Source organism: Montipora foliosa, chromosome 12 (assembly GCF_036669935.1).
Source record: "Montipora foliosa isolate CH-2021 chromosome 12, ASM3666993v2, whole genome shotgun sequence".
NCBI classification, from domain to species: Eukaryota; Metazoa; Cnidaria; class Anthozoa; order Scleractinia; family Acroporidae; genus Montipora; species Montipora foliosa.
Genome location: NC_090880.1, coordinates 23,095,149 through 23,122,032, shown reverse-complemented (window position 1 = coordinate 23,122,032; position 26,884 = coordinate 23,095,149). Strand labels below are relative to the sequence as shown.

The window sequence follows — 26,884 nt, the reverse complement described above, 5'->3', positions numbered from 1 at the left end:
CTATCACAATCTGTAAAAGCCTTTATCTTTTCGCTGTTCATTTCATTTTCTCACCGACAATAAAACTGCGTATTGTGAAACTGAGCAAGCTTGGAGTGTGGACAATATGTGAGCCATGCGAGTCACACAGGTATTGAAAGCTAAAAATGGGTGCTCAGACTTTATCAGCGCTATTTGAAATTGGTGCTTAGACTTGAATGCGAGACTCGCATGGTTCGCAGTTTTTCAAGACCCGCAAGCTTGCGTGTGAGATTTTGATTTTTGATCTGGAAAACAGAAATGAACTGTACTGTTTATCATTACTTGCAAAGGACCGCGCAAGCTACGAAGTAAGGTGGCTCAAACCAGTTTCAACACTTGAAAGAAACGTTCTTATTAGAAGGATTGACACTACAACACTTAATCACTTAACAGCAATGTTGTGGTACCGTATCAAAGTCAAAATTTAGGGTGTTTTTGCAAGGCGTTCCTTTTGCCATGGTAGCTTATTACGTCACAAACATGACTGCATGTTGTTCAGCAATAATTGATGTTTCACATGGTACCATAACATCGGCGTTACGAGACAAAGTGTTGTAGTGTCATCCTTCTAATAACAAGGTCTCTTGAAAGCGTTCAAACTGGTTTGAGCCACCTTAAACTAAATTTAACTCTCTCTCCTTGTTTTCATTGTCAACTGGTTGGGTGTCAAAGAAATATAGGTGAGCCGAAAAAAATATCTCGCATTTGGTCAAGTCCCAAGAGTAATACATCACCAAAACCCCCGTATGTCAACAAAAACACGGGCGCGGCTGACTAGGGTCCTTTAATTTTAGAGAATTAGATAATTTTAGAAATTTGCAAACTGAACAGGTCTTTTACAGGCTTTTTAATGGAGCGAAAATTTTTAATGAGCTGCCCACCGACAGAACGAAAGCCGTCGTGTTTTTATCATCGTAATAGTTCTTAGTTCTTCAAAATGGAATACCTTGGAGACTATGTATGAGAAACGATTACTAATTCTATCGCATCAAGCTTATTATCATCTTTTACGTTGTCCCATGAGCTGTCTTTTTGTAAAGTATGAAAGTAGATACGATTTCAGGAGGAAAATGACCTTTAGGTTACCCAGGCCTAGGACTGATATGATCAAGAAAGCATGCTCATATAAGTCAATTATTCGGTGGAATGCCCTGGAAAACCAAATGAGATCAATTTGCGACATTGGCGCTTTTAAAAAGTCACTCGGGTGTTCTTTTAAGCCACATAAATTATAAATACGTCGAGTTCTTATATTAGTTTTATTGTAATTAATTAGCTCTAATTTTACTAATTGTACACAACCACATCAGCTTTGCTGAACTTTTTAACCGTGTTTTAAATAAATAAAGGTTTTTAGTGGTTTCTTTAGTATATTAGTATTGTAAATGAGATTTTTAATGGATTTTTAGTTGTTAACGTACAGTTATAAACTTTTAATCTCTGTGCATAAATTTTAGGGTTAGGGTTAGGTTTTTAACCTGATGTTATTTATACAGGGGCCCCCTATGGATACCAGCTTTTGAGCTGAATAGATAGTTTTACTTTACTTAAGTGCCATGAATTCCATTACACTGCATTCCTCGATTAGCATTGCTGTATGCGTGTAGTTTTTATTGTAAAATTTAACTGAAATTTTTGAAAATAAACTTGAACTTGGTGACTGGCCCTCAATCATGCACTAGAGTTTTTCACGGGTAGTCTAGTTTGCGCTCAAGAAGCGCTCTTCTTCCTTATTGAACAGCCACCGATGTGTTCTTCTTCAGGCTCAAACTCCAACAAGCGAGTTCACGGGGGTCTAAATAGCCTATAAGTGCGACTGATACTCATTTCAACTTGTGACTTACTTGACTTGTTTTGATCTGCTAAGGAACGCATTCAAAGGGAACCTAGACGCGAGATCGCACTTCGGGTTCTCTGAAGATACCTTGTCTCTGAAGTTACAAAGTACCAAAGGTACTTCAAAGTAGAACTCGAGCCTTCTTACGTCCCTATTATATACTCGCCTAACACTCCGCCAGCGTCGAACTCCAATGATACCTCTTTAGTCCAAAATAAGGAGGACGAGCCGCTGAGGAGAAATAAAGAAATGTTTACGTTTCAGAGAGCACATTGTTAAAATCATTTGAATGGAATTCAGTGCTGCTGATACTGAATGCCTTCCCAATGCGAGGATCTTTAACCTTTGTCGACGGATGCGACAATTTTGGACACGAGACAGTTACTAAGGACTCCATATGTTGAAGGGATTGTTATTTGACCCTTAACGGTAAATCCAAAGCAGATTTACAACAAGTTGCCCTTCCAGAAGTTTTGCCCAGACAGGAAATGGCCCAGGGGGCGGACTTCCAGTGAGTGCTTGGACTGATTCATTCAAATTGGTCGTACGATAGCGAAATGGGAGCACCCTTTTTCAAAGTAGCGGCCGGGGCTTTTGTCCACAAAAATGACGGAAACGACGTCAATCTGTATTCGACAACGACGCCGAATTCATGGAATTAATTTCTTCTATTATTTTCTTCTAAATATGAAATCTGATCTCTGTAACCTGCTGAACACAAGAAGGTACGCATGTACACTATTTTTCATCTATACTAACGTTCAGGCTGAGATTAACCAGAATTTTACGAATATACTGGGAACATACCTAGGCTGAGGGTCACTTAAGAACGTCTTTGTTTTGTTCAATTTTTTTTTTTTTTTTTTGGTGTGTGTGAGCAGCAGTGCTTTATTAGGTTTAAAAACACGAGGTGTAGCCGAGTGTTTTTAGACCCGATAAAACACGTGTGTTACTTTTCTTTATGTTTTAGTACAATATCTATTTACGTATAACTACTTGTAGCTTTTAGGTCGAGAATTGACAAGGGCCATATTAGTAGGAACCTATATTTTGCCCTTCCTCAAGATTGTTCCGCGTCGTTTTAGTGACACGGGTTTTTTCTTCGAGGTAAATTAATGAAAGATATTAATTGGCTTATGAGATTATGTGCATATCCTAGAAAAGAGCAAGCCTGTCAATATATTAGCGGGACAGCAAGAAACGAGGCACGCGATGCTGCGGGTCATATGTGATACACTATCACTTGTCTGATATCGTAAAATAAATTAGAAGGGGGGAAAAAATTAAATTTAGGGTTTCATCGGGGCTGCACCAGTCAATAATATTTGACTTTTTACTGATTGGGTTCAATTCTACTCCTTCATAAACATTTAGGAAAGTGGTGACAACACAAGGGTATAAAACGAGGATGCCAATTTTAAGATACTAGTCCGTGATACCTTTCCGGAGAAATCATTCTCTTACCTCGAGCTCAGGAAAATTGCGTTTAAAAAAGGAAAGGAATTTTATTTGTCTATCTTCTACGGCTGTAGCACTAATTGGAACACTGTAAACTGAAATCAACACTGAAATTAATGCAAATCAAATCAAATGTTGGTTTTTGAGGAGAGGGGAAAACCGGAGTACCCGGAGAAAAACCTCTCGTTGCAGAGTGGAGAACCAACAAACTCAACCTACGTATGATGCCGAATCTGGGAATCGAACCCGGGCCACATAGGCGGTAGGCGAATGCTCTCACGACTGCGCCATCTCTGCACTCCTGCAGATGCAGTTCTCTATAAGGAGGATTATAAGATTTCTTTGAGTTTCTGGAGCGAAAGCTCTGCGGTGGACAGCAACAAAGAAGAACTGAACTGTGTGTTTATTCGTAATTATTGTATATGCTGAACCCGTACTTACAGTGGTGTAGCATTTTTCTCGCTACAGTAACTTTAACTTTTTGATTTTACTGCGCTTTTCATTAACATGCGGACTCTTAAATTCAAAGGGAAACCGACAAATGCGTTTTTCGCTACCGTCAATCAAATGTTCGGCGGCTCCTCCGAGCTTCCGACTACTGTCGACCGCGCAGAAATCAAATCGCATCGTTGAGCCCAGTTCAGTCAACATCGGCATCCGCAAGGGCATGAGGTACCACACATTTATACTACGTCTTTGTGTTTAAGCGACAGCGAACGCACTCGAACAGAGCAATCACGTTATGAGACTGTTAAGAAGTGAGTTCCTCTGGAACTCACTGTTTAACAGTCTCATAACTATTGCTGATTGAAAAGGAGCTTTAGAACTATTTTTTAAACAAGTTTGGTGTAAAATCTTTATAAATGTATATACCTTATATTTACATGCAGCATTTGTGCGCTTCTATTTTCTATTAAAATCTATATCAACAACTAAATTAGTTTTGAAAACCTATTGGAGTTATCATCATTATCATTCTCTTATCAGTAATATTATAATCCTGACCAAAAGACAACCCTATGGTCCTATCGTGAACTGAATAGGTAGTTGACATTTAGTTTCTAAAGACAGTAATTGTAAGAAAAACTGCACGTAAAAAAAGTATGTACAAATTGATTCGAAAATTGAAACACAAAAAACCTTGTTTTCATCTCTGCCCGCGAGATTCCTTATTCGCAAGTCAGACTGTATGACCGTTGTCCAATAGAAGTCACATAAAGTAATCTAATTTCTTAAAAAAGGAAAATCTGCTTGTCTTTTTTTTTTTTTTTTTTCGTTAAAGTAAGGACCTGTTTACAAGCAGACAGGGTTACCCTAGCACTCGCAGATTTTTCCTTTTTTTCAGCGACTTGTTTACAAGGCAGCTAGGGTTACCCTGGCGCTAGGGTAATTTGAATTTGATCATGGTCACGTGACCAAGAATCAACCAATCACAGTGCTCGTTTTGTTGAGCGAGAGTCTAGGTATATAACTACATTATTGTTCTCTTTGTCTTTAGAGATTGCTAGCAAAACATCTATAGTTCGTTCCGTGTTATCACTAGATGATAAAATAGGGAGATTACGCAAGGACGACGACAACGGCTACGAGAACGCCACAAAATAATTGGTTAACGAAGGAGCAAAAACAATAGCCCTGCACTCGCCGCAACGTGCGTTTCACATTTTGACGCATTTCGTGGCCGTTCTCGTCCTGACAACGACGTGAAATCACTAAATTAGAGTTTCTTTGGAGTCTGCGAGCACCTGACGATAAATTTCACTGTTTCTTTCCAAACATCCACACCGTTCAAAACAATTTTAATCCTGAAATGATTATACACACTTTTCATGCCGAACGACTTGGAGTAATTGCCAAAATATTATAACAAAGGAAAAAACGTTCTCTTAGCCCGGCGTCGTCATCCTTGCATGCGTAAGCTCCCTAATGGCGACTTAACGGCGAAACGTCGCCTCAAAATGAAATTCTGCACTATTGTAAGTCTCGCGATTATCCTATCTCGTTCACTTCGTACAATTTGGACGAAGTATCTTAAAAATACATTTGGACTAGCGGTTTCAGAGTAAAAATGTACAATGAAAGGTTTGCGTTTGTACGCTCGCGTTGTCGTTAAAACCTCAAATTTGGTGATTTCACGTGTTGTTGTGCAGAGAACCGCAAAAATATGTGCTAAAATGCGTGCGCACGTGCAGCACGATTATGTTTCCTCTTTCAGCCAATGATATCCTTGTTTTGTGGCGTTCCTGTTGACGACCGCGTCGTAAATCCTGAAGTCCCTAATAACACCATGTGACAGATGCATGATTTCTCTGAACAGCGTTAATGAAAATGTCACTTCAGAGCTACTTCAGTCGCTACTATTCTATCTCGTCGACGTTGTTCAATAGGAACGAAGTGTCCTATATCTGCATTTTTTGCAAAGTTCTTGAAAAAGCGATAGGAAAATGAAAGCTTCATTTCTATGTGCTCCCAATTTTTGGAGAGAACCGAAAATAAATCACAAAAAAAACCCTGCCACATTACTACACCTCTGCGACTCGATTGCTCTTTTTAGCGGTAATGTTGTTCAGTAGTAAATAGTTTTGGTAATTTGGTCCGGCAAAACCATCTTCAGGGAATTTGAACTCAATACTCTTCTTTCTTTTTAATCGAAAAAACAACATTGCTCACTAGTGCCGCGAGTGCAAAGTGTGTTGTGGAAATATCGTGACTCCTTTTAAATCGTTTTGACGCGCTACATGTTCTGTAACGAATGTAGCTCGACAATAAGCAAAGGCTGCGTTTAAGCGTAGCCAAAATCTGATTCGTATACCAAGAGCCGATACTTTGGATTCCATATTCCCTATGTTTAGAATCCCTGATCCTGAAGTGACCCCGGAAGCGTCTCTTGGTGGTCAGAGGCCTGGCACTTAAGACGGTGCCTGCTATTGTTATTACGCATACGTTCTGCGCATCTCGAGATACTCGGGTTTCCTTATCGGTGATGCTTACTAATACAGGGATATTTTTGCGTGGTTTAAAACTATCCGGAGAAAGTAGATCCTGGTAAGTACAGTACTCTTGGTATCCAAAAAGAAAATTGGGGGTAACCATGCATTTTTGAGAGATAATTAACCTTCAATTTGAGAAAGAATGCCATATATTGCCAGGAGCAGGAGCCCATCCTGGAGCGTGCAACTTCAATACAGCATCTGTGAAACAGCGTTTTCACAAGTAGGTTTATTTTTAGACTAGCCTTTTTCGCGAATTAGGTCAAAAAACAAAGTCAGTTACGGTTCGGTGACCCTATGACGTCAGCTTAATTTCTTGTAATTGGTCATCGGGCTCCTGTGGGAGTCTCATTAGCGGGAAATTCAATCGAAAAATAACCTTACTTGTGAAAACGCCGTTGCACAAGTATAGTTAAGTTGCACGCTCCGGGTGATGGGCTCCTGACGTTGCCTTGTATTTTAAGCTTTTTACGAATATTATAGACCACTTTCATAAGTGGCGACCTTCTTTACATTCTTTTGTCTTTATGTTAATTAGACCTACTGCCTTCATTTTGAAACAAATATTCTTTTGAAATTTGCGCGTCGTAGCGAAGCTAGAAAGGCTTATTAGCATAAAAACAAAAGAATTATTTATTTGGCCGCCATTATGAAAGAGGTCTATTGATGAATTATCTTTGAAAAATGGGTGGTTAGCCCCAATTTTCTTTTTGGATTTCAATAACACTTGTTAAGATCTGCATTTCCTGAATGATCATAAACCGGGGCAAAAATATCTCTGAATTAGTAGGCACCGTCCTTAAATAAGCTGTTGCAACCATTCCTTTTTTTTCGGAGTTACCATTTCTTTAGCTAAAAGATTCCGTCGTTCAACTGAATTTCGGTTCTGAATGTCTTCGTACTGTTCAAAAGCTCATGACTCAGGGCATACGACACCAATATGTCTGCTTAGAGTTCTTGTTTTCTTACACCGCCTCCATTAAGAACAGCGTCTCGCAAAGTATTTTGCATTTTAGCCAGTCAACGCACGATGCCTGAGCTTACGTCACATACGCAAGTCTGAGAAAACCACCTTTTAAATTGAAGTACCACTTATTCGCTCCAAAGAACGAACTCCTGACAGAGGTTGTAGCCTTTTTTAGAAGCGTGCTTAATCTCATAAAATGTTTTTTTCTTGTTATGCTTCCATACTTAAAAGGTTTCGCAGCAAAAAAAGCCTCCCTTGTTTGCGAAGTTCTTGAGCAAATCTTCCGTCAATATCTTGCTACGCGGGCAAGTTTCGTCGTGGTTTCCTGAAATTTACATTTCTCCTGTTCACGTGAAAAAGACCTGAAAGACGAGGAACGCAATCTTCTTCAGCCGTCAATAAAATGGTTGCAGTTATCCGCTCCGACTTCAGTTTGAGTTGAAAAGATGACATTTTCGTGAAACGTTTGCATTGCATTGCTTGAGAGCTCATGAAGGTAAATGAAAGTAATGCCAAAATGATCAAGCAGGACCTCGGCCAGCGGTTTTTTCCATGTGACAGACATGCGCATCAAGCATCATTTCCAGTTGTTCTCGCTCCGCTGTAAGGTACGCGATTTCGGATTCCAACTGACTGTTGGCGGCCTCAAGCTCCTCCGATGCCTGGTACAGGAAAGAAAAATGATAAACTTCTCAGGCACGGACCTTCAGGCTCTACATCGGAATAACATGCAGACCCAATAAATTGCTCTAGGAGCCCAGACTAAAAGTGAAGAACAGCCCTATATTCCTGTCACGGCGTTTTCACAGACTGATTTCTTTTCAGATTGAATTTACCGCTAATGAGACTCCCCATCAAATACAAGTGTTGTTTTTTCATTACCTAATTGTTAACCTTTTATTGTCCATACACGCCCTCTTTAACTTTGTAATGCGTTTCTTATATTTTGGGGAAGTATCCTCGATGATGTTGCGTACACTGATATTGTCATTGGCACTCGAGTGAAAACTCCTTAATCAGTCATCATAACCAAGATATCAAAACAAGTACCCTTTTACGAGCACCTTACCTTTCTTAAAGTGTTGACGTGTTCCTTTCTCTTCATTCGACATTTCGAAGCTGCCACTTTGTTTCGTTCTCGTCGAAGTTTTCGTCGTTGTTCTTCGTCCGGGGTAAGCTGCATGAACGGCAAGAAAAAATCGCGAAGAAACATATGGAGACGAACATGTGACAAATAACAGAGCTGAGGAAATGCAATCAAGTATGAAATTATAAATTCACTTAATTCGCGTCGTTAACTAAAAGACTTGGTAATAAATCAGATAAGCACTTCTGTTAGATAAACATTGGCGAGAGGAAAATAATTGCGGGTATTTTACCGGAGGATGAGGACATCGCAACTCGACTCCATAGTTGTAACTGTGATCTAACTGTCCTCAGTATTGTTTTATGTTTCACAGGTTTTCTTCCAAAGTTATATATCAACTTAAAAGCTGTAGATTAAATTTCCCCCTCGCAGAAAACGACCAAGATGATTTAAAGGGTATTTTTGGCTCAAAGGCTTCTTGTTCACTCTGGAAGTGAACATCTGCGTCCCCCTTGGACACCTGTCGAGATCAACTAGCGCAAAAAATGTAAACATTTTAATAGCAGGTGTAACTGCACTCGATCCATGGTCATCTAAGAATGCGTTCCGTAATAGGAATGCATGGGGAAAAAGTTAGAAATGCTTTGCTTTTACGGAGATTCACATTAAAATTGTCCGGCAAACGCATGCTAAAATGCTATTTTAAACATATCTTTATTATCCTTGTTGCTTCAAAACATCGGACATGCCGTTTTAAATCATCACTCGACACATTCTTATTCCAGAATAGACCATAATCGTATTATCAGTATTGGACTGGAACTAGCTTGCAGTGGAGGCTAATGCGGGGGAATATATTGAAAAGTATTTGCATATGAAAAGATTTCCCCGCATTAGCCTCCATTGCAAGCTACTAGTTCCAGACCAATACTGATAATACGAATATGGTCTATAGGGTCAATCGAACACACTCTAATCTTAGGGTGTGTTCGATTGACCTTATATATATTCCTTTAAGAATACGTGGAGTGATGATTTCAAACGGTATGTCTGGCGTTTTGAAACCTTTAGAACTTTCAAAAGCGAGAACAATAGACTTAATGGGCTAACTCAATGCTGTACCCAATTCAAATCTCCCAGGACTAAGATTCTTTGTGTATTGTTGCATGATAATGTAGCATTCATATTTAAATGATATGGAAAAACCTGGAACAAAACGTTTTATTCCCAAAGGGTTTGAATTGGGTACAACATTGAGTTAGCCGATTAGGTCTATGTTATTGCAATCGATGTTGAATTGACCGTGACCCAGCACAATCTTTTGTTTTCGCTTCCCACGAGTCTGCAAATTAGTTGCACATAATTTAATCGAAGGGTTTGATTGGTTATCTTCTAGAAAAAAATTGTGTTTTGTGCAGAGTCAAGGCCAAAAATACGGACAAAAACAAGAAACAAAGGAACTTGTCGAGTTTCATAGACATCTCCATGCATTGACTATGTTTGAAGCAACAACCATAATAAATATATGCTTAAAATAGCATTTTAGCAGGTGCTTGACAATTTTAATGAATATCCGTAAAATGAAGAATTTCTAACCTCTATTCCATATATTCCTATTCCGGAATACGGTCAATAGAACGCACCCTAAGTTTCCGGATTTCGATTTCAATGAAGACAGTTTGTACCTATATTAAAATGGTGTTTTTGCCTGTTAACCGATCGGTTGTAACGAAGACTCTGCGCGGAGCGTTAATGCATGGCACTTCTTTATGTTGCTAGAAACAAGGATGCGAATGTGATGATCAAAAATTGTTTAATGTATTTGGACTACCCGTGTAAAGAAAAAGACAGAGAGGCATTGGAATGTAAAGGAATCTGTAAGAACTGCGAAAGCTACGTACATGAAATCCATAAATTATAATAGATCGTAATTAAATAATTGGTCAAATCTTTGGTACTTACTTCCGAATATTAAAGGCCCGCCTTCAACCGACAGGCATTGCGTGCCGCGGAACAATTTTCATATATGAAAATTCCGAGCGAAGATGAAATTCATCCAACTAGATCGCTACGATAAGCAATGCGAATTTCCATAACAAAAACGTACAAACGGTCGAAAAGACTGTCGGTTGAAGGTGGATCTTCAAACCAATAACTGACGAGGGCATCATTTACTTGTCACGAGTGGTACATACTTGGAGCGTAAAATCCATAATTTCTGATTTGAGATGTAACAAAATTCACAGTTAAAAGATGCCGGGTTTTTCGCATTGTGTGCTCGATCTAAATTCAGATTTTCAAGGGAAACTGCCCAGGCAATGATTTTCTTATGTAGATGGCAAGTTTGTGAGCTTAGCTTACACGTTGTGATGACGAGACATCATGGCCAAGGCGGGTTTGTTGCTTGTGATCTTCATAGGCTGCTCTCGGCTCTAATCTCCTTACTCTGAATTTCTTGGTCGTGTTTTATCGAGATCAACGGTTTATGGCAGGAATTTTCAGTTCGTATTCTATTGCGACAAATCGTTGTCTTTTTATTTGGTTGTTTTGTTTTTTCAACCGGCACCAAACCAAATTAGGTGGCCTTTTAATATTAGGTGCAGCCCCAGCTGTTATCCCCACTCCCTCCCCCTACTTGGCAACCGACAAGTATTTCCGGGAGTTTTCGTGTCTTTTTGCAACAGCTGATCAATGCCAAACGAACAGGACCTTAGATTTTCAACCCTGTAATAACTTGAACCGTTTAAACTTCGAAGTGCTATAAGGTATGCCATTTCATTCTAACAACCTACAAGATCATCTTTAAGGACCACGGATAAAATCACGGATAAAATTGAAGGTTGATGGCTCACTCATGCATATATATGTAAAATGCGATTGAAAAACTAAAATAAGATGCAATACTTGTTGGTTCTTGGCATCTTTGGAGCAGGGGTCAATCTTTGGACAGTCCGGCAGCCCATGGGCAGCTCGCTTTGATTCGATGACGTAACGAAGTTCAAGCTTCACTGGAAGATCCGCTATCTCGAAGTTAGGGTCCATTGTCAAGGTACCGTCGGAGCCTGGGTTACCCACCGTGCGGATCACAGACCCAGATTCCATATACAGACCATTACCAACCTGAGGAGAAGAGAGTATTAAGGGAATGTACAGTCAGCCAGATTCGTATTCTTACGATTGGCTTGGATCGAGCATGAAATGGAGGCTAATGTAAGGGAATCTTTTCACATGCAAATTTAGCCTCGATTTCATGCTAGATCCAGTCTAACCGTGAGAATACGAAACTGGCCCACTAAACACGACTGTGAAGACGCACTATAAAAGGCGAAGTTAAGAACACGTGGATGATTAGTCAATCAACGGCGGTAGCCTATAGAGCCCTGTGATAATTTGTGCACTAAAAAAAGCCCCTAACGGCAATGTGTCCGAAATATGTTATGAGATGTTATCTATCGCTCTTTTTTTAAAAGCCCGTCCCTTTTTCTCGCGTCGGAAATATCTTTTAGGGGTTTCGTCTCTTTGTTGCTGTTAACTGATTTCCATCTTAGATAATTAGTCATGCTTGAAAGAATTCGAACAAAAGCAGAGCGTGAAGAGACCCATTTTATTATGCGTCTTTGTGTTTGGAAAAAGCTTAAAAAGTAGCAAGGAAAGCTTAGACAAATGATCGTGCGGTTGTACTGCACATTCGTTTACTACATTAATTCTCTGCTATCTGGTAAATGTATTGGAGAGAATACGTAAGTTAAGTATCATTATTTACCCTAGGATTTTTAGAATAGCCAGTAGCTAATCCGGGCATTGAACAGAAACAACTTTAAGAATCCCAACTGGCCGGAGGCAAACCAGTTGGCTATTTACAAGTGCAGCCAGGGAATACCTGGAATAAATTCAACGAGTGGTCTGAACGTGTCTTGAACCGGATCTCAAGGCAAGCGCCCTAACCACTGACTGGGCTGCACTGTCTTCGGAAGTGAGATGTCATGATAGAAATGTATTTTTGAAATGACTTTAACCGAGAATGATCATAATTTTTCTACAGCAACATCACATGCACCGCTGAAAGTGTTATCTATTGCATAACATTTACGTACATTGACGAAACGCGAAGGAAACTAGGAGACCTACTGGCTTAGGGTTAGAGTTAAGGTTTGCTACTAGGTTATGGTTGGGCCAGAAGACGCTTTGAGACTGTTGGCACCACTTCTACCCACAAGTGAGATCGATTAGAGGACATTTTGTGACGTTTTTCATACAGAGATTGCATTTCATTACCGCATAAACGTGGACCCTGGGGAGGGATAACTAGAGAAAAATGATATTTCTGACAGTTGTGGCCCGAAAAATTGGCAGAAATAGTTGTTTTGCCGGCACGGACCACAGGACTGGGTCCGGTTGTCTGGTGGGGATTATGGGTAATCGTACTAATAGTGAACCGTTCATTAGGGATTTGAATCGGTCCAGGTTCAGCTTTTCTGTTAACTTTTCCCCTTAGCCTCCATAGGGTAGTGGCACTTGCATAGGGTTGGAGAATACGTTCCCTCATTCCTGCAGGGTTGTGGGTTTTCGTATCTGGCAGGTGCCCAATGTACCTTTCTGTAGTGAGTTTTTAGTAGATCAGTACCTTCAAGTATGCTAACATATTGTTATTTGGGAGCGCAGTTTGTATGCATATGGCAAGCAAATAAACCGGCTCGTGGCTCTTGCGGTCCTACATGCCCAAGTATCTGCACAGTTGTGTTGTGATTGAGTTAGTTGTGTTGTGTCTGATTGCGTAGTGAAGTCAAAATTAACTGAACCCTTGGTTTCGTCCGTTGTAGAGTATCGTCCAAAAGGCTCATTTCTTTGCTACTCTGCACGAAAGTTTTAAAAGATACCGTGAAAAGCATTTCCCTACTAGACAGTCCAAGCGAGGTCGCATCCTCAGAACAGGACTGAGTTTCCCAGGGCAACTGTTGATTAGGTCTGGTAGCTCAATGAGTAGATCATCCGACCGGTGTTGTGGAGGACATAAGTTCGAATCCTGCCTAAAGACTCCGATTTTTCAGTTGCCAGTCAACTAGTTTCCCAAGTTTACCAGTGTTTGTTTGGAGCAATTGCTCAATAAATTAAGTAATTGACCCCCTACAGATTAAGAAGTCAAAATATGATTTCTTGAAGCTTTGACCACTGCGATATTACATTGCTCAGTCTCCTAAGATTAATATTACAAGACAACGTGTTATTGTATCATATCCGTTCATGACCAATGATTTACATTCCTAAATCCCAATCGACGATCAAACATTCGAGAATTTTCTGATCTATTTTTGTGTCACGTTTTGTCATCCAACGACATAGGTGAAGACGAATTTTCCACATATATTTTTTAACTCTCCAAGATCTACGAATGAAGTCGAACCATGCAATTATTTTGCAATAGCCGGTCTTAAATTTGGTTAGAATAAAATTACCGGTGCAGCTTGGTGTTCCCAAGGAATTTATGGTCCTGGAACAGGTTTATTTCAAGAGCTTGTCAGTTATACTCGTTTAAAAACAGGTGGCCAGCTTTTATCCATAATACGCCCGAGTCGGCTAATTAACGCACGTTTGAAAACGTTAACCTGCGACGAATGTTGATTGTAATCCCTATCGACACAAGACAAATACCCAATGCTAATTTAAACTTGCTTAAGCGGGCTTTTTGCATTCTATGCCTTGGGCGCGATGATGTTGACCCTTGTCAAAATATTTTGAGGTAACCCCGATTACAAAAAATATTGTAATTTAGATCACGGTGAAGCGTTATCTATTTACCATAATCAGGGAGCCAGTAATTTCCTGTTAGTCAAGTTAAATGCAATACGTTTCTCGAGGGAAAACTCCGGCAAATTCATTGTGTTCTCTAGCCCGTCCATTTTCCCACTCAGGTTGAATTGCTTGCGAGAATATTTGGAACAATAGCCTTCGCTCTCCAGGATTGCTTTTTTGTTTTGCTGTTAAGTTAGAAACAATTATTATTGACTTACCTGCGAATTTACCGGGAAATCCATGTATATAACAATACCCTTCTTCCCGACTCGCTCCTCTGCTTTTAACTTTCACCGCTTTCGTTGCTCTCCCCTCTAAAAGGTGGTCTCGATGTTTTCTGAACACTGACGCCATACAAAAGATCTTCCAAGATCTCCTCGGACGCTTATTTGGGGGCTGATGACATCGTTAATATTGCATATATCACCTTGTTCATTTTGGCTGATTGACGCGATCCTTTTCTGCACAGTTCTTTGCGAACCAATCATCGAGTGTTTTGGAAACGGTCATGTTTGAAAACAATTACCAACCGGTGAAAATATATTTGAATAAAGAAAACTTGTTTACCGAACCGCGGATACAAAATGCGTCTAAATTAAAATACATTTTTTTGCGTTTATTGGTCTCTTAATTTCTGAGGTACCCAGGGTCGTTCTACAAGAAAAAGAAGCTTAATTTTCGCAAATCGTAGTGGAGATAAGTAAGCGTCCCAAAGAGGGAAACGCGCGAGTATATAAAAACCGTGTTCTTTTAAAATTGCATGCATTTATCCTCCGTTTTTTTCCACTATCATGCAATTTTTTTGAATACATGTCGAGATGTGGTCCCGATTATAGTTAAAACCTTGCTTTTACAATAGCCATGGAGGTATTCTGAATCGATATCCTTCGATGCATAGTGCTTCGCTTCCGTTCGCTCTTACGACTTCCGGAACATATTCCTTATTTTCTTTTCGGTTTTTTGACAAACTTCCGGTACCTGCTGATCTGAACAGTGAAACAGTTTGTCAATAATATTTCTATGGGACGATATATATCTCAGTATGTAATGTAAAAAGCTATGTATACTACAAAACAATATTAATTAATCTGTGTTTTTTGCTGGTAAAGGAGAGAGACCCAAACTGACTGCAGTTTTCCGAAGTAAAAGATCAAGATTTTGAAATCTGTGAAATCAAAGCAATAGGATGTCTCTTCTGAGGTGTTAGTCACTGCAATTGATGTAAAATGCATGAACTACAGATAGTACAATCTGCAAACCGTGATTATCTGTAGAATAATGTATGGCCTAAACTATGAAGGGTCTAGTAGGGGTCCTTCGGTTGTTGACCGTTGATGGAAAATGCTTTAAAGTCACCGTTTATATGGGTTGCCCTCAGGTGGACCCCTGATGGCCGTAGAAAGAGAGGCAGGCCGAAAGAAACATGGAGGAGGACAGTGGAGAAAGAGATGAAGGAGAACAGCTGGACATGGGGTCACCTGGAACGACGAGCACCCGACAGAAGCCAATGGCGCACTTTGAACGAGGCCTTACGTGTTTCGAAACACGAACAGGACTAAGTTAGTCAGTAAGTTATATGGGATTGCAGGCGACTTGTGCCTCCAGCGTTTCGTGTTGACAAGAAATCTTTTGGGAAAGAACAACTTCCGTGATTGTCAGGCCTTTTTCGATATATTAAAATGCAGCTTGAAAGAGAGGTTAAGAGGACAAAGACAAATTAAGGAAAGTGGATGATGTGCAAATATTCTTCACATTCACTCCATCGTGTTTCTATTGTTTTTGTTCTCACTGCCTCGCTCTCAAGCTGAATATTTGATATTTCGAAAAGGAACTTTATTGCCCGGAGGAAATAAATGGATTTATGATGAGTGTGACATGCTTAGTTAGTTATTTCCCATGTTGCAGTTTGGGCATTTCTGTCATCCGGGATTTTCTGGAGATCATTCACCATTTGTTCAAGCTAAGCGGAGGCTGATTCTACAGAGTCAAATCAATTTTCCCTCCCCCACCCTCCCTATTTTTTACTTTCTTGTTGATGGCGTGTGTCCCCTCCTCACCTTTGCTGAGATCATGTCTTCTATATTTGGGTACTTCCTAGGTTACCATGCTGATTTTCAATAAACGGCCTAGCCCATCAGGGCTTGGTATTATCTGTGTCCCAGCAAACGAAGCTCGCCCAGAGCAATGCCTTGCCAACAATATCAGTCAGACTGTATGGAGCATGAGGCATAAATGGCCTATTTCGTTAACTCGTTAACTTCTACTCCCTAGGTCACCCCTGACCAAATAGAAAGCACAACCAGTAGATTCTCTTGAAAAATTCCTGTCGCGGAACTATTTGTTGAAACAAAAAAACAGACCCTAACAGTATTAGGCGATGTCTCTCAATCTTTTCCAAAATCAACTAGATGTAAAATCCAAAATGAAGTAATGATATTAATTTCCCGCAAAAACAAAAAGCACTGTGTACTTGAAAATAGAAAAAGGTGTCAAAGATGTGACATCCACAAGAGTGAATCATAGCTCGAAACGAAAAAAAAAATGTGAATAAAAGCCTATCGCCTCTTAGAACCAAAACGGATGGTTTGTCTTTCAGCTTTCAGTGAAGTTTTTCTTCTTTAGCAATACCGCATTAACTTGAACAAAGAAATAAAATCAACTACGAGAGGTGTATATAAGATACGCATTTAAGGATTGCGACACGATGAGGCTTACCAACACTCGTCGTCAGTACAGGAAAAGCAAAAATAACTTTTGGAAATAATCGCACTTCGTACAAATCTTTTGTTTTTTTTATTTCAATACCATCGCCTCCTTTTTCCTTAATTTCTGAAACAAAGGGAACAAAACATGACACGGCAAAAACATATTTCTTTACTTCGATACTGCTGAAGTGCGGCTAAGCTAATGAACGGTCCTTGGTCCAATCGAGTTGCAATTAACTAACTGTGTCTACTTTCAACTGCTCTTTGGACTCCAAGGTTTCTAAGTTTCTAGGTTCTGTCAAGTATCTTTCTAGAGAGTAACATACGAAAATATCTTGCCTCAATATAATTAATTTGCCAATGGACGTAAGTTGGCCAATTTTGTGCCGATCATTCATCAAATTAACAAAAGCTTTATTTATGGTCCATTGGAGATCACAGGAGGTCGAAGCCAAGTTATTCGGCCAAAAACATTTCATTTCTGAAATGAAAGATCCCTTTTAAAATAATTATGAAGAATGCAGCTTCGCAAACTCATGGAAAACCTTCATGGCATCACATATGGCCGCGATGTGCGTGCCAAACTTATACTGATAATTATTTCTGTGCACCATGGTCAAAATCGCGAGCCATTCGCGGTTGCTGAACCGGGCTATTTTTAAATCAACTTACCAATCTAATGATTATTCACCAGATTTTAAATATGTCTTCAGTTGCTAAGCGCGTGGAATATCGACTCGTATCCGAGCAATAGATTGTCGAGGCAGACGATTAAAAGTTTGCTCAAGCCCAGAGGATCGATTATTATGGTAAATGTCACTGGAAAGGAAGCCCTTTCTTCCAATGAACTCAATTCCAATGTTTCAGAAGCATCTCGTGAGAATTACACCTGCTCTGATCGATACCAAGTAGGAGTCTACAACGCCAATTTCACAACTGCCACCAAACATAGTTATATCTTGGCCATAATCATCAACAGCACGACTTGTCCTTGCACAGTTTTACTCAACATCTTGGTGATCATAGCTGTGACAAGAACTCGAAGGCTTCAAAACAGCACTAACATCGTGCTAGCCTGCTTAGCAGCAACAGATGCACTCAATGGTCTTTTGCTACAGCCATCGTTTGTGATTTGGAAAGCGTTTCAACTTAATGCTATCGATAATCAGTGCCTGGTTCGAACAATTCACAACTGGCTTTTTGCCCTTATTTCTCTGGTCTCTTTGCTTCATCTTACCCTCGTAACCGCCGAACGGTTAATTGCTATCAGATTCTCGTTGCGTTATCTCTCAATAGTCACTTCCCGCAAAATTCTGACTGGGGTGGTAATAATTTGGATTTTTGGCTTGCTTATTCGTGTTGGCTTAGATTTGGCATCTGGTGCTGCTATGGAGCGATTTTTTGTATTTGTTGTTGTATCCTGTATTTTATTTATTCTCCTAACGTACGCTATTTTAATCCGTGAAATCATCCGACATCATCAAGCTATACAGACGCAGCAACAATCCCAAGAAGAAAGGGAGAGATTTTCCAGAGAAAAGAGAATTTTCAAAACAATGGTTTTCGTTTTTGGAGCTTTATTGATAAGTTTTGTTCCCATGGCCTTGGCGGTGGCTTTCAGACCAAGGACAGGCTACAGTGGACTATATGACGTTCTATTACCCTGGGCTCGAACGTTTGCCATGCTTAACTCTTTCTTTAATCCACTTATTTATTGTTGGCGACAGAAGGAAATGAGGAATGCTGTGTTCAGGATATCCGTGGCTCCATCTCTAAGCTAAAACTAAGTTCACGCTTAGTACTCTGCAAACTCGTTCCCAGGGTCTCTCCTCTCTGCCTCCATTATTGCTGCAGAGAAAGCCTCGGAACGGACTCCATTCCAAACTGGTGATGTGTCACCAATTTTGAATATCAAATATTAAATCAAAATAAAGTTACTGTAGTTTAAAGGGAAAGTACGGACCAGAAAAAGTTTCTCTGAATCGAAAGTGTCATACTTGACCACTCATTTGGGCTTAATGAGTTTAAATGGCCAACAATAACGATTTTAAAATAGGCAATTTTAAGGAGGCTCCAAGGGGTTTTTCGTTGCTGTAGTGTTTGTGAAACGATGAAAGATACCAAAGAAGAATACTTCGAAGTGTAGGCAAACTATAAATATCTTGCAGCTCTATTGTTGGGCACTTATGACGTCATATCGGTTACCATGGCAACATACCAGGTCCACAAAAAGGTTCTCCAAATTTCAGTTTTTGAAAATTACCTAAAAAACTAAGTCTGTGACTTACCGTTTTTATTTCTTTGTTGGAAATCTCACTAAATCATTTAACATCAAGAAGTTATCTGGTAGAATTTAACATACATCGAAAAAGGAGTTTTATAGTTTACAGAAAATTGTACGGGATAACTTTCCCGGAAACTTTATGGACTTAACATCAGTTTCAACTTTATTTTTTGACTTGATGTATGCACTCGCTCCACCATTCATCCATATTAGGAGTTTCCTTGGCGGGAAAAAGGAGAAGCTTTGTTTTGCTAGTCTTGCCAAACATTGGTACGTGAAACAAATAGGCCATTTCCGAGTTCATGTCTACCTTTTCTTCAAAGCGAGTCTAAGTGCTAAGTTTTTGTTGTGAAAATTAGTTTTCATTCATATGTAAAGTAGAACTAATTACCATCACAAAAACTTCGCACTTAGACCCGCTTTGAAGAGGAGGCAGACATGAACTCGGAAATGGCTTGTTGCGAACCGTGCACTCAGTTTCAAGGTCATACGAAAGTCGCTCTAACATAGAAACCAACATTGTTTTGTGTTTGTTACGGTTTTCCTAAAACACAATTTAAATAACAGGAGCATGCACTTTAACCAACCAAATTCAATAAAGCAATCAATGGATGTCGAAGGACCGAGGGTGATCATGTTGTCATAATTCAGTCATAAAATAGTTGAAAGAGGTTTTAGTTTCCATCAATATCGTTGCTATTGCTTCTTACCAACTGAAGCTTGTATTACGGTCACTAACAACAGTTTCCACGCCGTTCAGAAACCTCCTTTGAAGAACACAACAACGCGTGTCACAGTTATGGTATAAATTCCAAGAACGTTGTAGCCGTTTTAGTGTTTTTACGATCGAATGTCATTAACCTTTCGATGGCAATTCGATTCAGAATTATCTACAAAAACTATTATTTTTTTCTTCAGCTGTCTTTTAGCTTGCCTTTTACTGTTAACCTCGGGCTTTTCCGGTACTTTTTGGTGCTAATGTAAAGCCACAAATATTTTTGACCTGGCATCAGAGTAGACGGAAAAGAAGAGGAATTATGAAGCAGAAACAAAATCTTCAGTCCTTCCTTAGTGTGTGCTTAGTGCAACTGCAAGACATGCATGTCCGTTTGAGCAATTTGAAATTTGTTTGTTTTGTTTTTGCAGACTACTGATTTAACGTAAAGAAGAAACGTGTGAGTTTTACTTAAGAGCGTGTTTTCTTATAGCCTGCAAGCAGGCTCTTCCGTCGAAATGGCGTGTGGTCGAAATATAGGAGCTTGGCTACTAGCTTCGAAAAAACGAGTAACCAAGCCCCTATATTTCGACCGCGCGCCATTTCCAAGAGAAGAGCCTGCTGGCAGGCTAGTTTTGTTATCTTTGAACTGAATTTATTACCAAAGCTTAAAAGAAGTAAAAGACTTCAAAATGGGACAGGACATTAACAAATAATTCAACTTGTGAACGTGGAAGCCAAAGGGCCACTGCTGACACGACGTCTGGGTGACCCCTCGAATGGTGTTAATGACCCCGCACTTGAAAAAATTAACTTGAATGCTGCAGTTCAATACCACCCAACTCAGTGCCTTCTGTTTGTCTGTAACACGTGGCACAGGCAACCCAGTGTACGCTCTTAGAGTGTCTAGTTCTCATTTAAAGGTGGCTCATAATCTGGCTTGGTTAATGTCACTAAGTCTTCTAAATCTTCGTTGTAATCGATCGAATTCTCAGCGTACATTTCTTGGCAAGCATTTACATCCACCATATCGACATTTAGCAAGTAATTGTATGTTCCATACAATACAATACAATTTAATTACTATTTTTCCTTTGTTACGATTCAAACGCGTCAAGCGTGCTCAGGGCTGAACTTAAAGATTAATAATAATCGTACATCATCTTTTCGGGACTTCTATTTTAATAGGACAGCAAATTTGTGGAACAATATACCTAATGATGTTAGGCAGGCTGAGTCTATTGACTCTTTTAAGCGTGAACTTAAATCGTTTTATTTCAAGAGACCTTTCAACGTTTCTGATGGCGACAACTTTCTTACCTTTAAAATAATTTGTCCTAAATGTCGCCGGGTAAATACCCTTACTGCATGCACTTGTTAAGCAGTCTATTTAGTTTATTTATATTATTAAGTTAAAATTTTAGGAGAGGGTTGGGTTGGTACTTAAACCTAGGAGGGGACTTATGTCCTATTGTTTTTGCACCAGTACTGTTTGTACAAATCCTTAAATAAATAAATAAATAAATAAATAAATAAATAAATAAATACTTAATTGACCGCTCCCCACAGGGGCTTTTCAGGGCCAATGAAACACAACGAAACGACGGAACGAAACAACAACAACTGTTAAGAATCCCAATTGGCCGGAGGCAAGCCAGTTGGCTATTTACAAGTGCAGCTGGGAAGTTTAACCAGGGGCTACCATGATCAAATTCAACGAGTGGTCAGAGCGGGTCTTGAACCCGCGATCTCCGGATCTCAAGCGCCCTAACCACTGGGCCACACTGCCTCCTGTCGTGGGCTTCTGGCAGAAAAAAACAGGACATCTGGTTTGCCACCCTCTACATCAAATCGTTTCTATTGTTGAATTAATGTGTGTTCCATTGCTCTGCAATGAGATGTAGTTCGCGACGAAGGATAGGTAGGAAACAAAATTGCAAATACTCCGTGGTAAGGTATTCGTCTTCGTACAAACAGAATCGTGTAGGTCCTTAAACAAATTTATCCACCTTCCCCCTCCGCCTTCGCGAAATTTGGACCACCAGGATTCAAAGCGTTGATTTCCACTACTTTTCCCTTGAACAAAACTTCCTCCTCCCGCGAAATCATCAAAGTCATGCCATGGAAAGAATTGTTGAAGCGTTCCAATTATTGTATTTTCTGTTGCGTTGAAGCAACGTATCCTTCTGTATAATCCATTACGTTGTCGCACTGTATTGAGGTAGTGCGTGGCAATAACTCTAGGATCCTTGCTTGTGAATTGAATTGACCTCCAAGCAAAGAATTCGCCGAGAAAAGCCGTCAACTTCTTCGTGAATAAAAAAATCCGAAGGGTGCAAGTTTATCCCGCCCGTCGACGTGCCATAAAAATGTTGGGTTCTGGATTGCTATACTTTCTTCTCTTCAACCTACGTCTTTTACGACACTCCACTCGTTCAGGATCTATAACACGCGGGGATTGCATGACGGTATCCCTCCTTACTTACAAATTATATTTCCTTCTCAAACGTCTTGTAAGTTTACGATAGCCCATGAAGGAGCCACAAGAAATATTCAATTCTTTAAAAACAGCAAGGACTATTTGTCCAAGAGGTAATTCGTTTAAACGCCTCACCTTTCTAAGTCTCAAACGTTTAAGAATTCTTTTCAAGGTACGCACAGAAAGAACTATGCCATGTTATACGTATACAGCCAGAAAACCAACGATTTCAGTGTTAGTAAACCCTTGCAAAAAGTAGCTTCTAATTGCGATCTCTCCGTCCACATCTTTATCTTTTCGTAGTTCGGGTGCGTAATCGGGTAAAACACCCTTCGATGGACATAACCGGCGTGTAAAACAATAAGAAGATGAAACAACCCATAATATCACAGGAAACTTTAGTCACGCAGGTTGAGCATGTTAAAGAACATTCTTAAGTTGACATTTGCAATCAAGACTCTACTTACCAAAACACAACAGTACATTAGAGAAGATAACACGATGTATCACACTACGTAATCCAAATTAGTCTCACCGAAGTGTGATGTGCGTAAATGTGAACAAACTGGAAAAGGGTTAATGTTGAAAGTCAGAATTTGGAAGACAGAAGTCGGAAGTCGGAAGTCGGAAGTCGGAAGTCGGAAGTCGGAAGTCGGAAGTTGGTGTCATTCTATGGTTAATTCACGTACGTACCTGAAAATGTATTTGAATACTTTTGTGAGTACTTAGCCGTGACTTCAAAATAAATTACTTGAGTGCGGCCCTTCCGCACAATTTTATGAAATTGGCAAAAAAAACTGGCCTTAGATTTTTGCTATTCTTTTTGCTACTCCATGAAGACACCGTTCTCAGCAAAAATATGAAATAAAAAATGGCAGTCACCGTAAATAGCCATTCCTTGACGGATTAAGCTATCAATGTGCGCGAGCTAATGAGCGCGCCAATGACGCAAGAAATTATGCCCAGTAGTGTGAGCTATGGAAAACGAGGGAATCCCCTTAATTAATTAACAATCTCACTTGGTTGTAAAGTAAAGTCCTGTAAGTCCTGTTTTTTTGTATCGAAAAGCATTACCTGAAACGCAATAAATTAACTGCCAATAGTAAGTACTGTGAGGTGTTTATGAACTAAAATTCACGAACGTAATGCGCAACTTGCTACTGTGGAAAAATAAAGAAAGCTAGCGATAGTAAGGATAGAAAAGAGTGCAACGTTATAGGTAATCCAAAAAGAACAGAACTATTGATTTAATTCATTCTGTCGTGACTGGCGTTGACAGATTTATTTTGCACGCAATGCTTTCCCCTAAGTCGCGTGATGTTTTTGGGGATACTCCAAAATGAAGTGAGACACTTCGTGACACATATACCGCTGTACCATTTGGTGACCTGACAATCTCAGTGTTAACCCGCTTTGGCAGATAAACAACACTCTGTTTAGGCAGAGAATAACTGCTGGGTTAGGCACTGATCTCTAGTGATTAAGTCTAAGCGCCGACTCCAAATGGTTAGCTTTCATAAATTGCTCTGGTGACACAAAAGGACGCTGAAAATTCATAAAAGAGCATTGCCTTGAACCCGGGGGGGGGGGTACTCGATGTATCCCTGGTTGGGGAGGTGCGGCGCGGCCCCTCATACCCTGACCCTGTTTAAGACAAATATCGCTGATTTTCCTACCCATTTTAAAACAGAACTCTGATTTTTGATACCCTGTTTAAGACATTTAACTCAGTTTAAGACAAAAATTGATAAAACGATACCCTGATTAAGACAAAAAATGATAAATTCGATACCCTGTTCAAGACAAAAATCCCGAAAACCATACCCTGGCTGGCCGCACGTCCCCATTAAGCCCTTATAAGGGAGTACCCCTCCCCGGGGCCTTGAATTCCCTTGGAAATAGATCTCTCTCAGTTAAATCCCAATCTGGAGGACAAAACAATAAGATTGTTATGCATATGAAAGGATTTTTGTCTCTCAGGGGACAGAACAACCATCGTTTTGTCCTCCAGAATGGGAATTACTGAAATGGGTCTATATCAGTAAAGCGTTAGGCTTAGAACGTGGTGGATCCTTGCAGCGATAAATAAAACTATGTTTGGCATAGTAACTGTTGAAAAAAGGCATGAACTTTATGGCGTTATATCCTATGCCAAATTCAAGATCGCTTTTCATGTGCTTTTTTTCTCACATTTCGGCATCGTTGGTCTTAACGATTCAACATTCGAGTTTCACGTTTCACGATTCTACATTCCAAGTTTCGAGTCTCGCAATTCTAGTGTGATCCCTACGAATGAAGAATTGTGAAACTCGAAGGTTGAATTGCAAAGACCAACCGTTAAATGGTTAACAAACATAAAATGCGAAAATTGAATTTTGACGGGGATATAACACCATAGTACAGACTATTATGTGTACTGCGCACGCACTGATGTGGCATCTACTGCCGCTGATCTTACACTCTGTAAACATTCACAATCATCGCCCAGGAAAAGAATATATAAAAAAATCAACTACTGTGGCTTTTCGTGATAATGCGACTAAGCCTGAAAGATCAATCATAAAGTAGGTGTTTCTGGGTAACTGTGAAAGCGCCTTGAAACCTCTGAGAAACGGGTTCAGGGAATTGGTGCCCATTCGCATCGGGAGAAATGGTGCGACATTTACGCATGTCAATGAGCCATTGCAGCGGACTATTCAAGCGTGAATGCGCGATAAAAGCGTCAAAATAGTATAGAAAATGGATGGATAGGGGGCGATAGACTGACTAAAATCGTCTTTTCTGGACGTAAAAATGCAATTTCTTTAACATGATAGAGCGGATTCTTATACTTAAAGGGTTAATATATCATGATCGAGACCCTGTACTGGAGCGAAAGTACAGCGTATTTGCTTATTAAAAGAGTGTGAAGACGAATGTAAGGGATCACACTAGAAGTCAGATACCACCGTTTTGGGGGGTTTGTCATAAAAATAATAGGTATAATTGTTAGTTTCATAATTTGGTTAATTCTAATGATAACAATTAACAATCGCAGAATTTTGTACATGATGCTTCAAGACGAAGACGACACTTTAATTAAAGTTTTAATTAAAGACATGTTTCCACAGAACCGATTGTCATCGTCAGCTACACTGTGAGAGTGAATTTGTAAGCCGGGCAGCGGAGTCTAAGATGGCCTCTTAGGGTGTATTTACATGAGACCGGTACGAGTTCGTATTGACCTCCATACTTTTTTTTTTTTTTTTTTTTTTTTTTTTTTTTGTTTTTTTGCGTTTACATGACACCGGCCTAACAATGAACTCAGACCAATCTGAATTCGTCTCGGTTGCTGGACTGAGACGAGAAACTCTCGTTCCGGTCTGAGTTCGAACCGTTCTAATGTAAATGACGACAAATCTCAGACTTCAAGCTTGTATGTATTTACAGTGTGTCAGCGATATATCTATAAATATAAACAAGGATCTGAATCGAATATAAAATATGGGAATTAAATTACTTCATGCGAAGTTTTCCGCCCGTGTTATATTTGGTTATAATGAGCGAAGAAAGGTTATGATAAGAACCTGCTTATGAAACTACCTGTATGAAGTGATGTTAGCGAAAAAATGATTTAAGTATGAATTAAGGAAAGTGCGTCGGTTTTGAGCTAACACCATTCCTCACGTTACATCAAAAGTCCTTTGTACAAACGTAAGCAGCAGTTTATGATGTAGAAAACAAACAAACTTAACAATTTAGTCATGATGCGAGCTTTCTATTTACGTTTAACTAAAAAGAACACATTCCTAATCTAGCGTCCGGCGCGAGTATTTCAGAGATGAAATTTGATTCCATTTCCCTTTTAAAATGCTTATAAAGTAAAAAACGACATTTCCCGGCATGAAAATTTTTACGGAAAAGTAGTGCCCTCAAGGGAAAGACATATTTCAATTTATTGCTGGCGCGAAATCTCGCGCGAGGGGACACCCATTGACTTTCGCGCAATCCACATCTGGCACGCGATATTGTACAGGTTATCGGAAATCTCAATCCAGGTAATCTCTCATCATCGGAAGCTACAAGTTGGTATGCATGCCAAGTTCCTGGTCTTCCTGCAGCTGTCCCTGGGAGTATTTGGAGCAGCTGTGAGAGTCTAACATGAACTCAAGTTGCTTGATTTCCGCTTGTAGTTTACTTATTTGACCCTGTAGATCATTGTTTTGATGCTCAAGCTCCTCGGAAGCCTGAAATTTCACAAAGTACGTATGCTATCAGATACACAGTATTTTAAAGTGGTTCTACAAACTCGTCCCCAGGACCTTTCCATTTGCTTCGAGGTCGGGCGAGAAGTAAGGTCCTGGGACCGAGACTCAAGGGGCGCGTTCCAGCCGCTCAGAAAGTGCGAAGCAGTGAAAATCGTTTCAACCATGAAGTGCATTATAAGTGTATATACGAAATCGTATGAATACGACTGCAATTTCGTGAATTATAGGCACAAGGGATGTTTTGAAAGTTCTCAAGAATGCACGAGCTGTCGACGTATCATACCTTTGAGTCAACCCTGTACTA

At 39.8% G+C, this 26,884-nt stretch overlaps 3 protein-coding genes across 4 annotated transcripts in view; 1 reads left to right on the top strand and 2 right to left on the bottom strand.

The window, feature by feature from the left end:
- Positions 1–3,723: 3,723 nt before the first annotated feature.
- On the bottom strand, positions 3,724–14,522 carry LOC137979114 (cyclic AMP-dependent transcription factor ATF-3-like). The gene is made up of 4 exons (XM_068826300.1): positions 14,369–14,522; positions 11,265–11,480; positions 8,343–8,450; positions 3,724–7,935 (listed from the first exon to the last, which is right to left on the bottom strand). The coding sequence occupies exons 1-4, from the start codon at positions 14,390–14,392 to the stop codon at positions 7,795–7,797; spliced, it is 489 nt and encodes a 162-aa protein (XP_068682401.1). The 5' UTR covers positions 14,393–14,522; the 3' UTR covers positions 3,724–7,794.
- Positions 14,523–17,661: 3,139 nt separating this feature from the next.
- Positions 17,662–18,636, top strand: LOC137981031 (histamine H2 receptor-like). Its single transcript, XM_068828402.1, has one exon. The coding sequence runs from the start codon at positions 17,662–17,664 to the stop codon at positions 18,634–18,636; it is 975 nt and encodes a 324-aa protein (XP_068684503.1).
- A 6,736-nt stretch (positions 18,637–25,372) lies between these two features.
- The window catches only part of LOC137979201 (cyclic AMP-dependent transcription factor ATF-3-like), an 8,223-nt gene continuing 6,711 nt past the window's right edge, over positions 25,373–26,884 (bottom strand). For both annotated transcript variants that reach the window (XM_068826405.1, XM_068826406.1), the window contains exon 4: positions 25,373–26,559. In XM_068826405.1, coding sequence (XP_068682506.1) covers positions 26,392–26,559 — 168 coding nt within the window. In that variant the 3' untranslated portion in view covers positions 25,373–26,391. The remainder of the gene's footprint in view (positions 26,560–26,884) is intronic.

Bases quoted from the DNA above. Each gene is read 5' to 3' on its own strand.
- LOC137979114 (XM_068826300.1), bottom strand. From the start codon at position 14,392: ATGGATTTCCCGGTAAATTCGCAG. The intron at 8,451-11,264 runs GTATTGCATCTT...CCGTTCATGCAG, and splicing joins AAGATGCCAAGAACCAACAA to CTTACCCCGGACGAAGAACA. The intron at 7,936-8,342 runs GTAAGGTGCTCG...TTCCTGTACCAG, and splicing joins ACGTCAACACTTTAAGAAAG to GCATCGGAGGAGCTTGAGGC.
- LOC137981031 (XM_068828402.1), top strand. From the start codon at position 17,662: ATGGTAAATGTCACTGGAAAGGAAGCCCTTTCTTCCAATGAACTCAAT.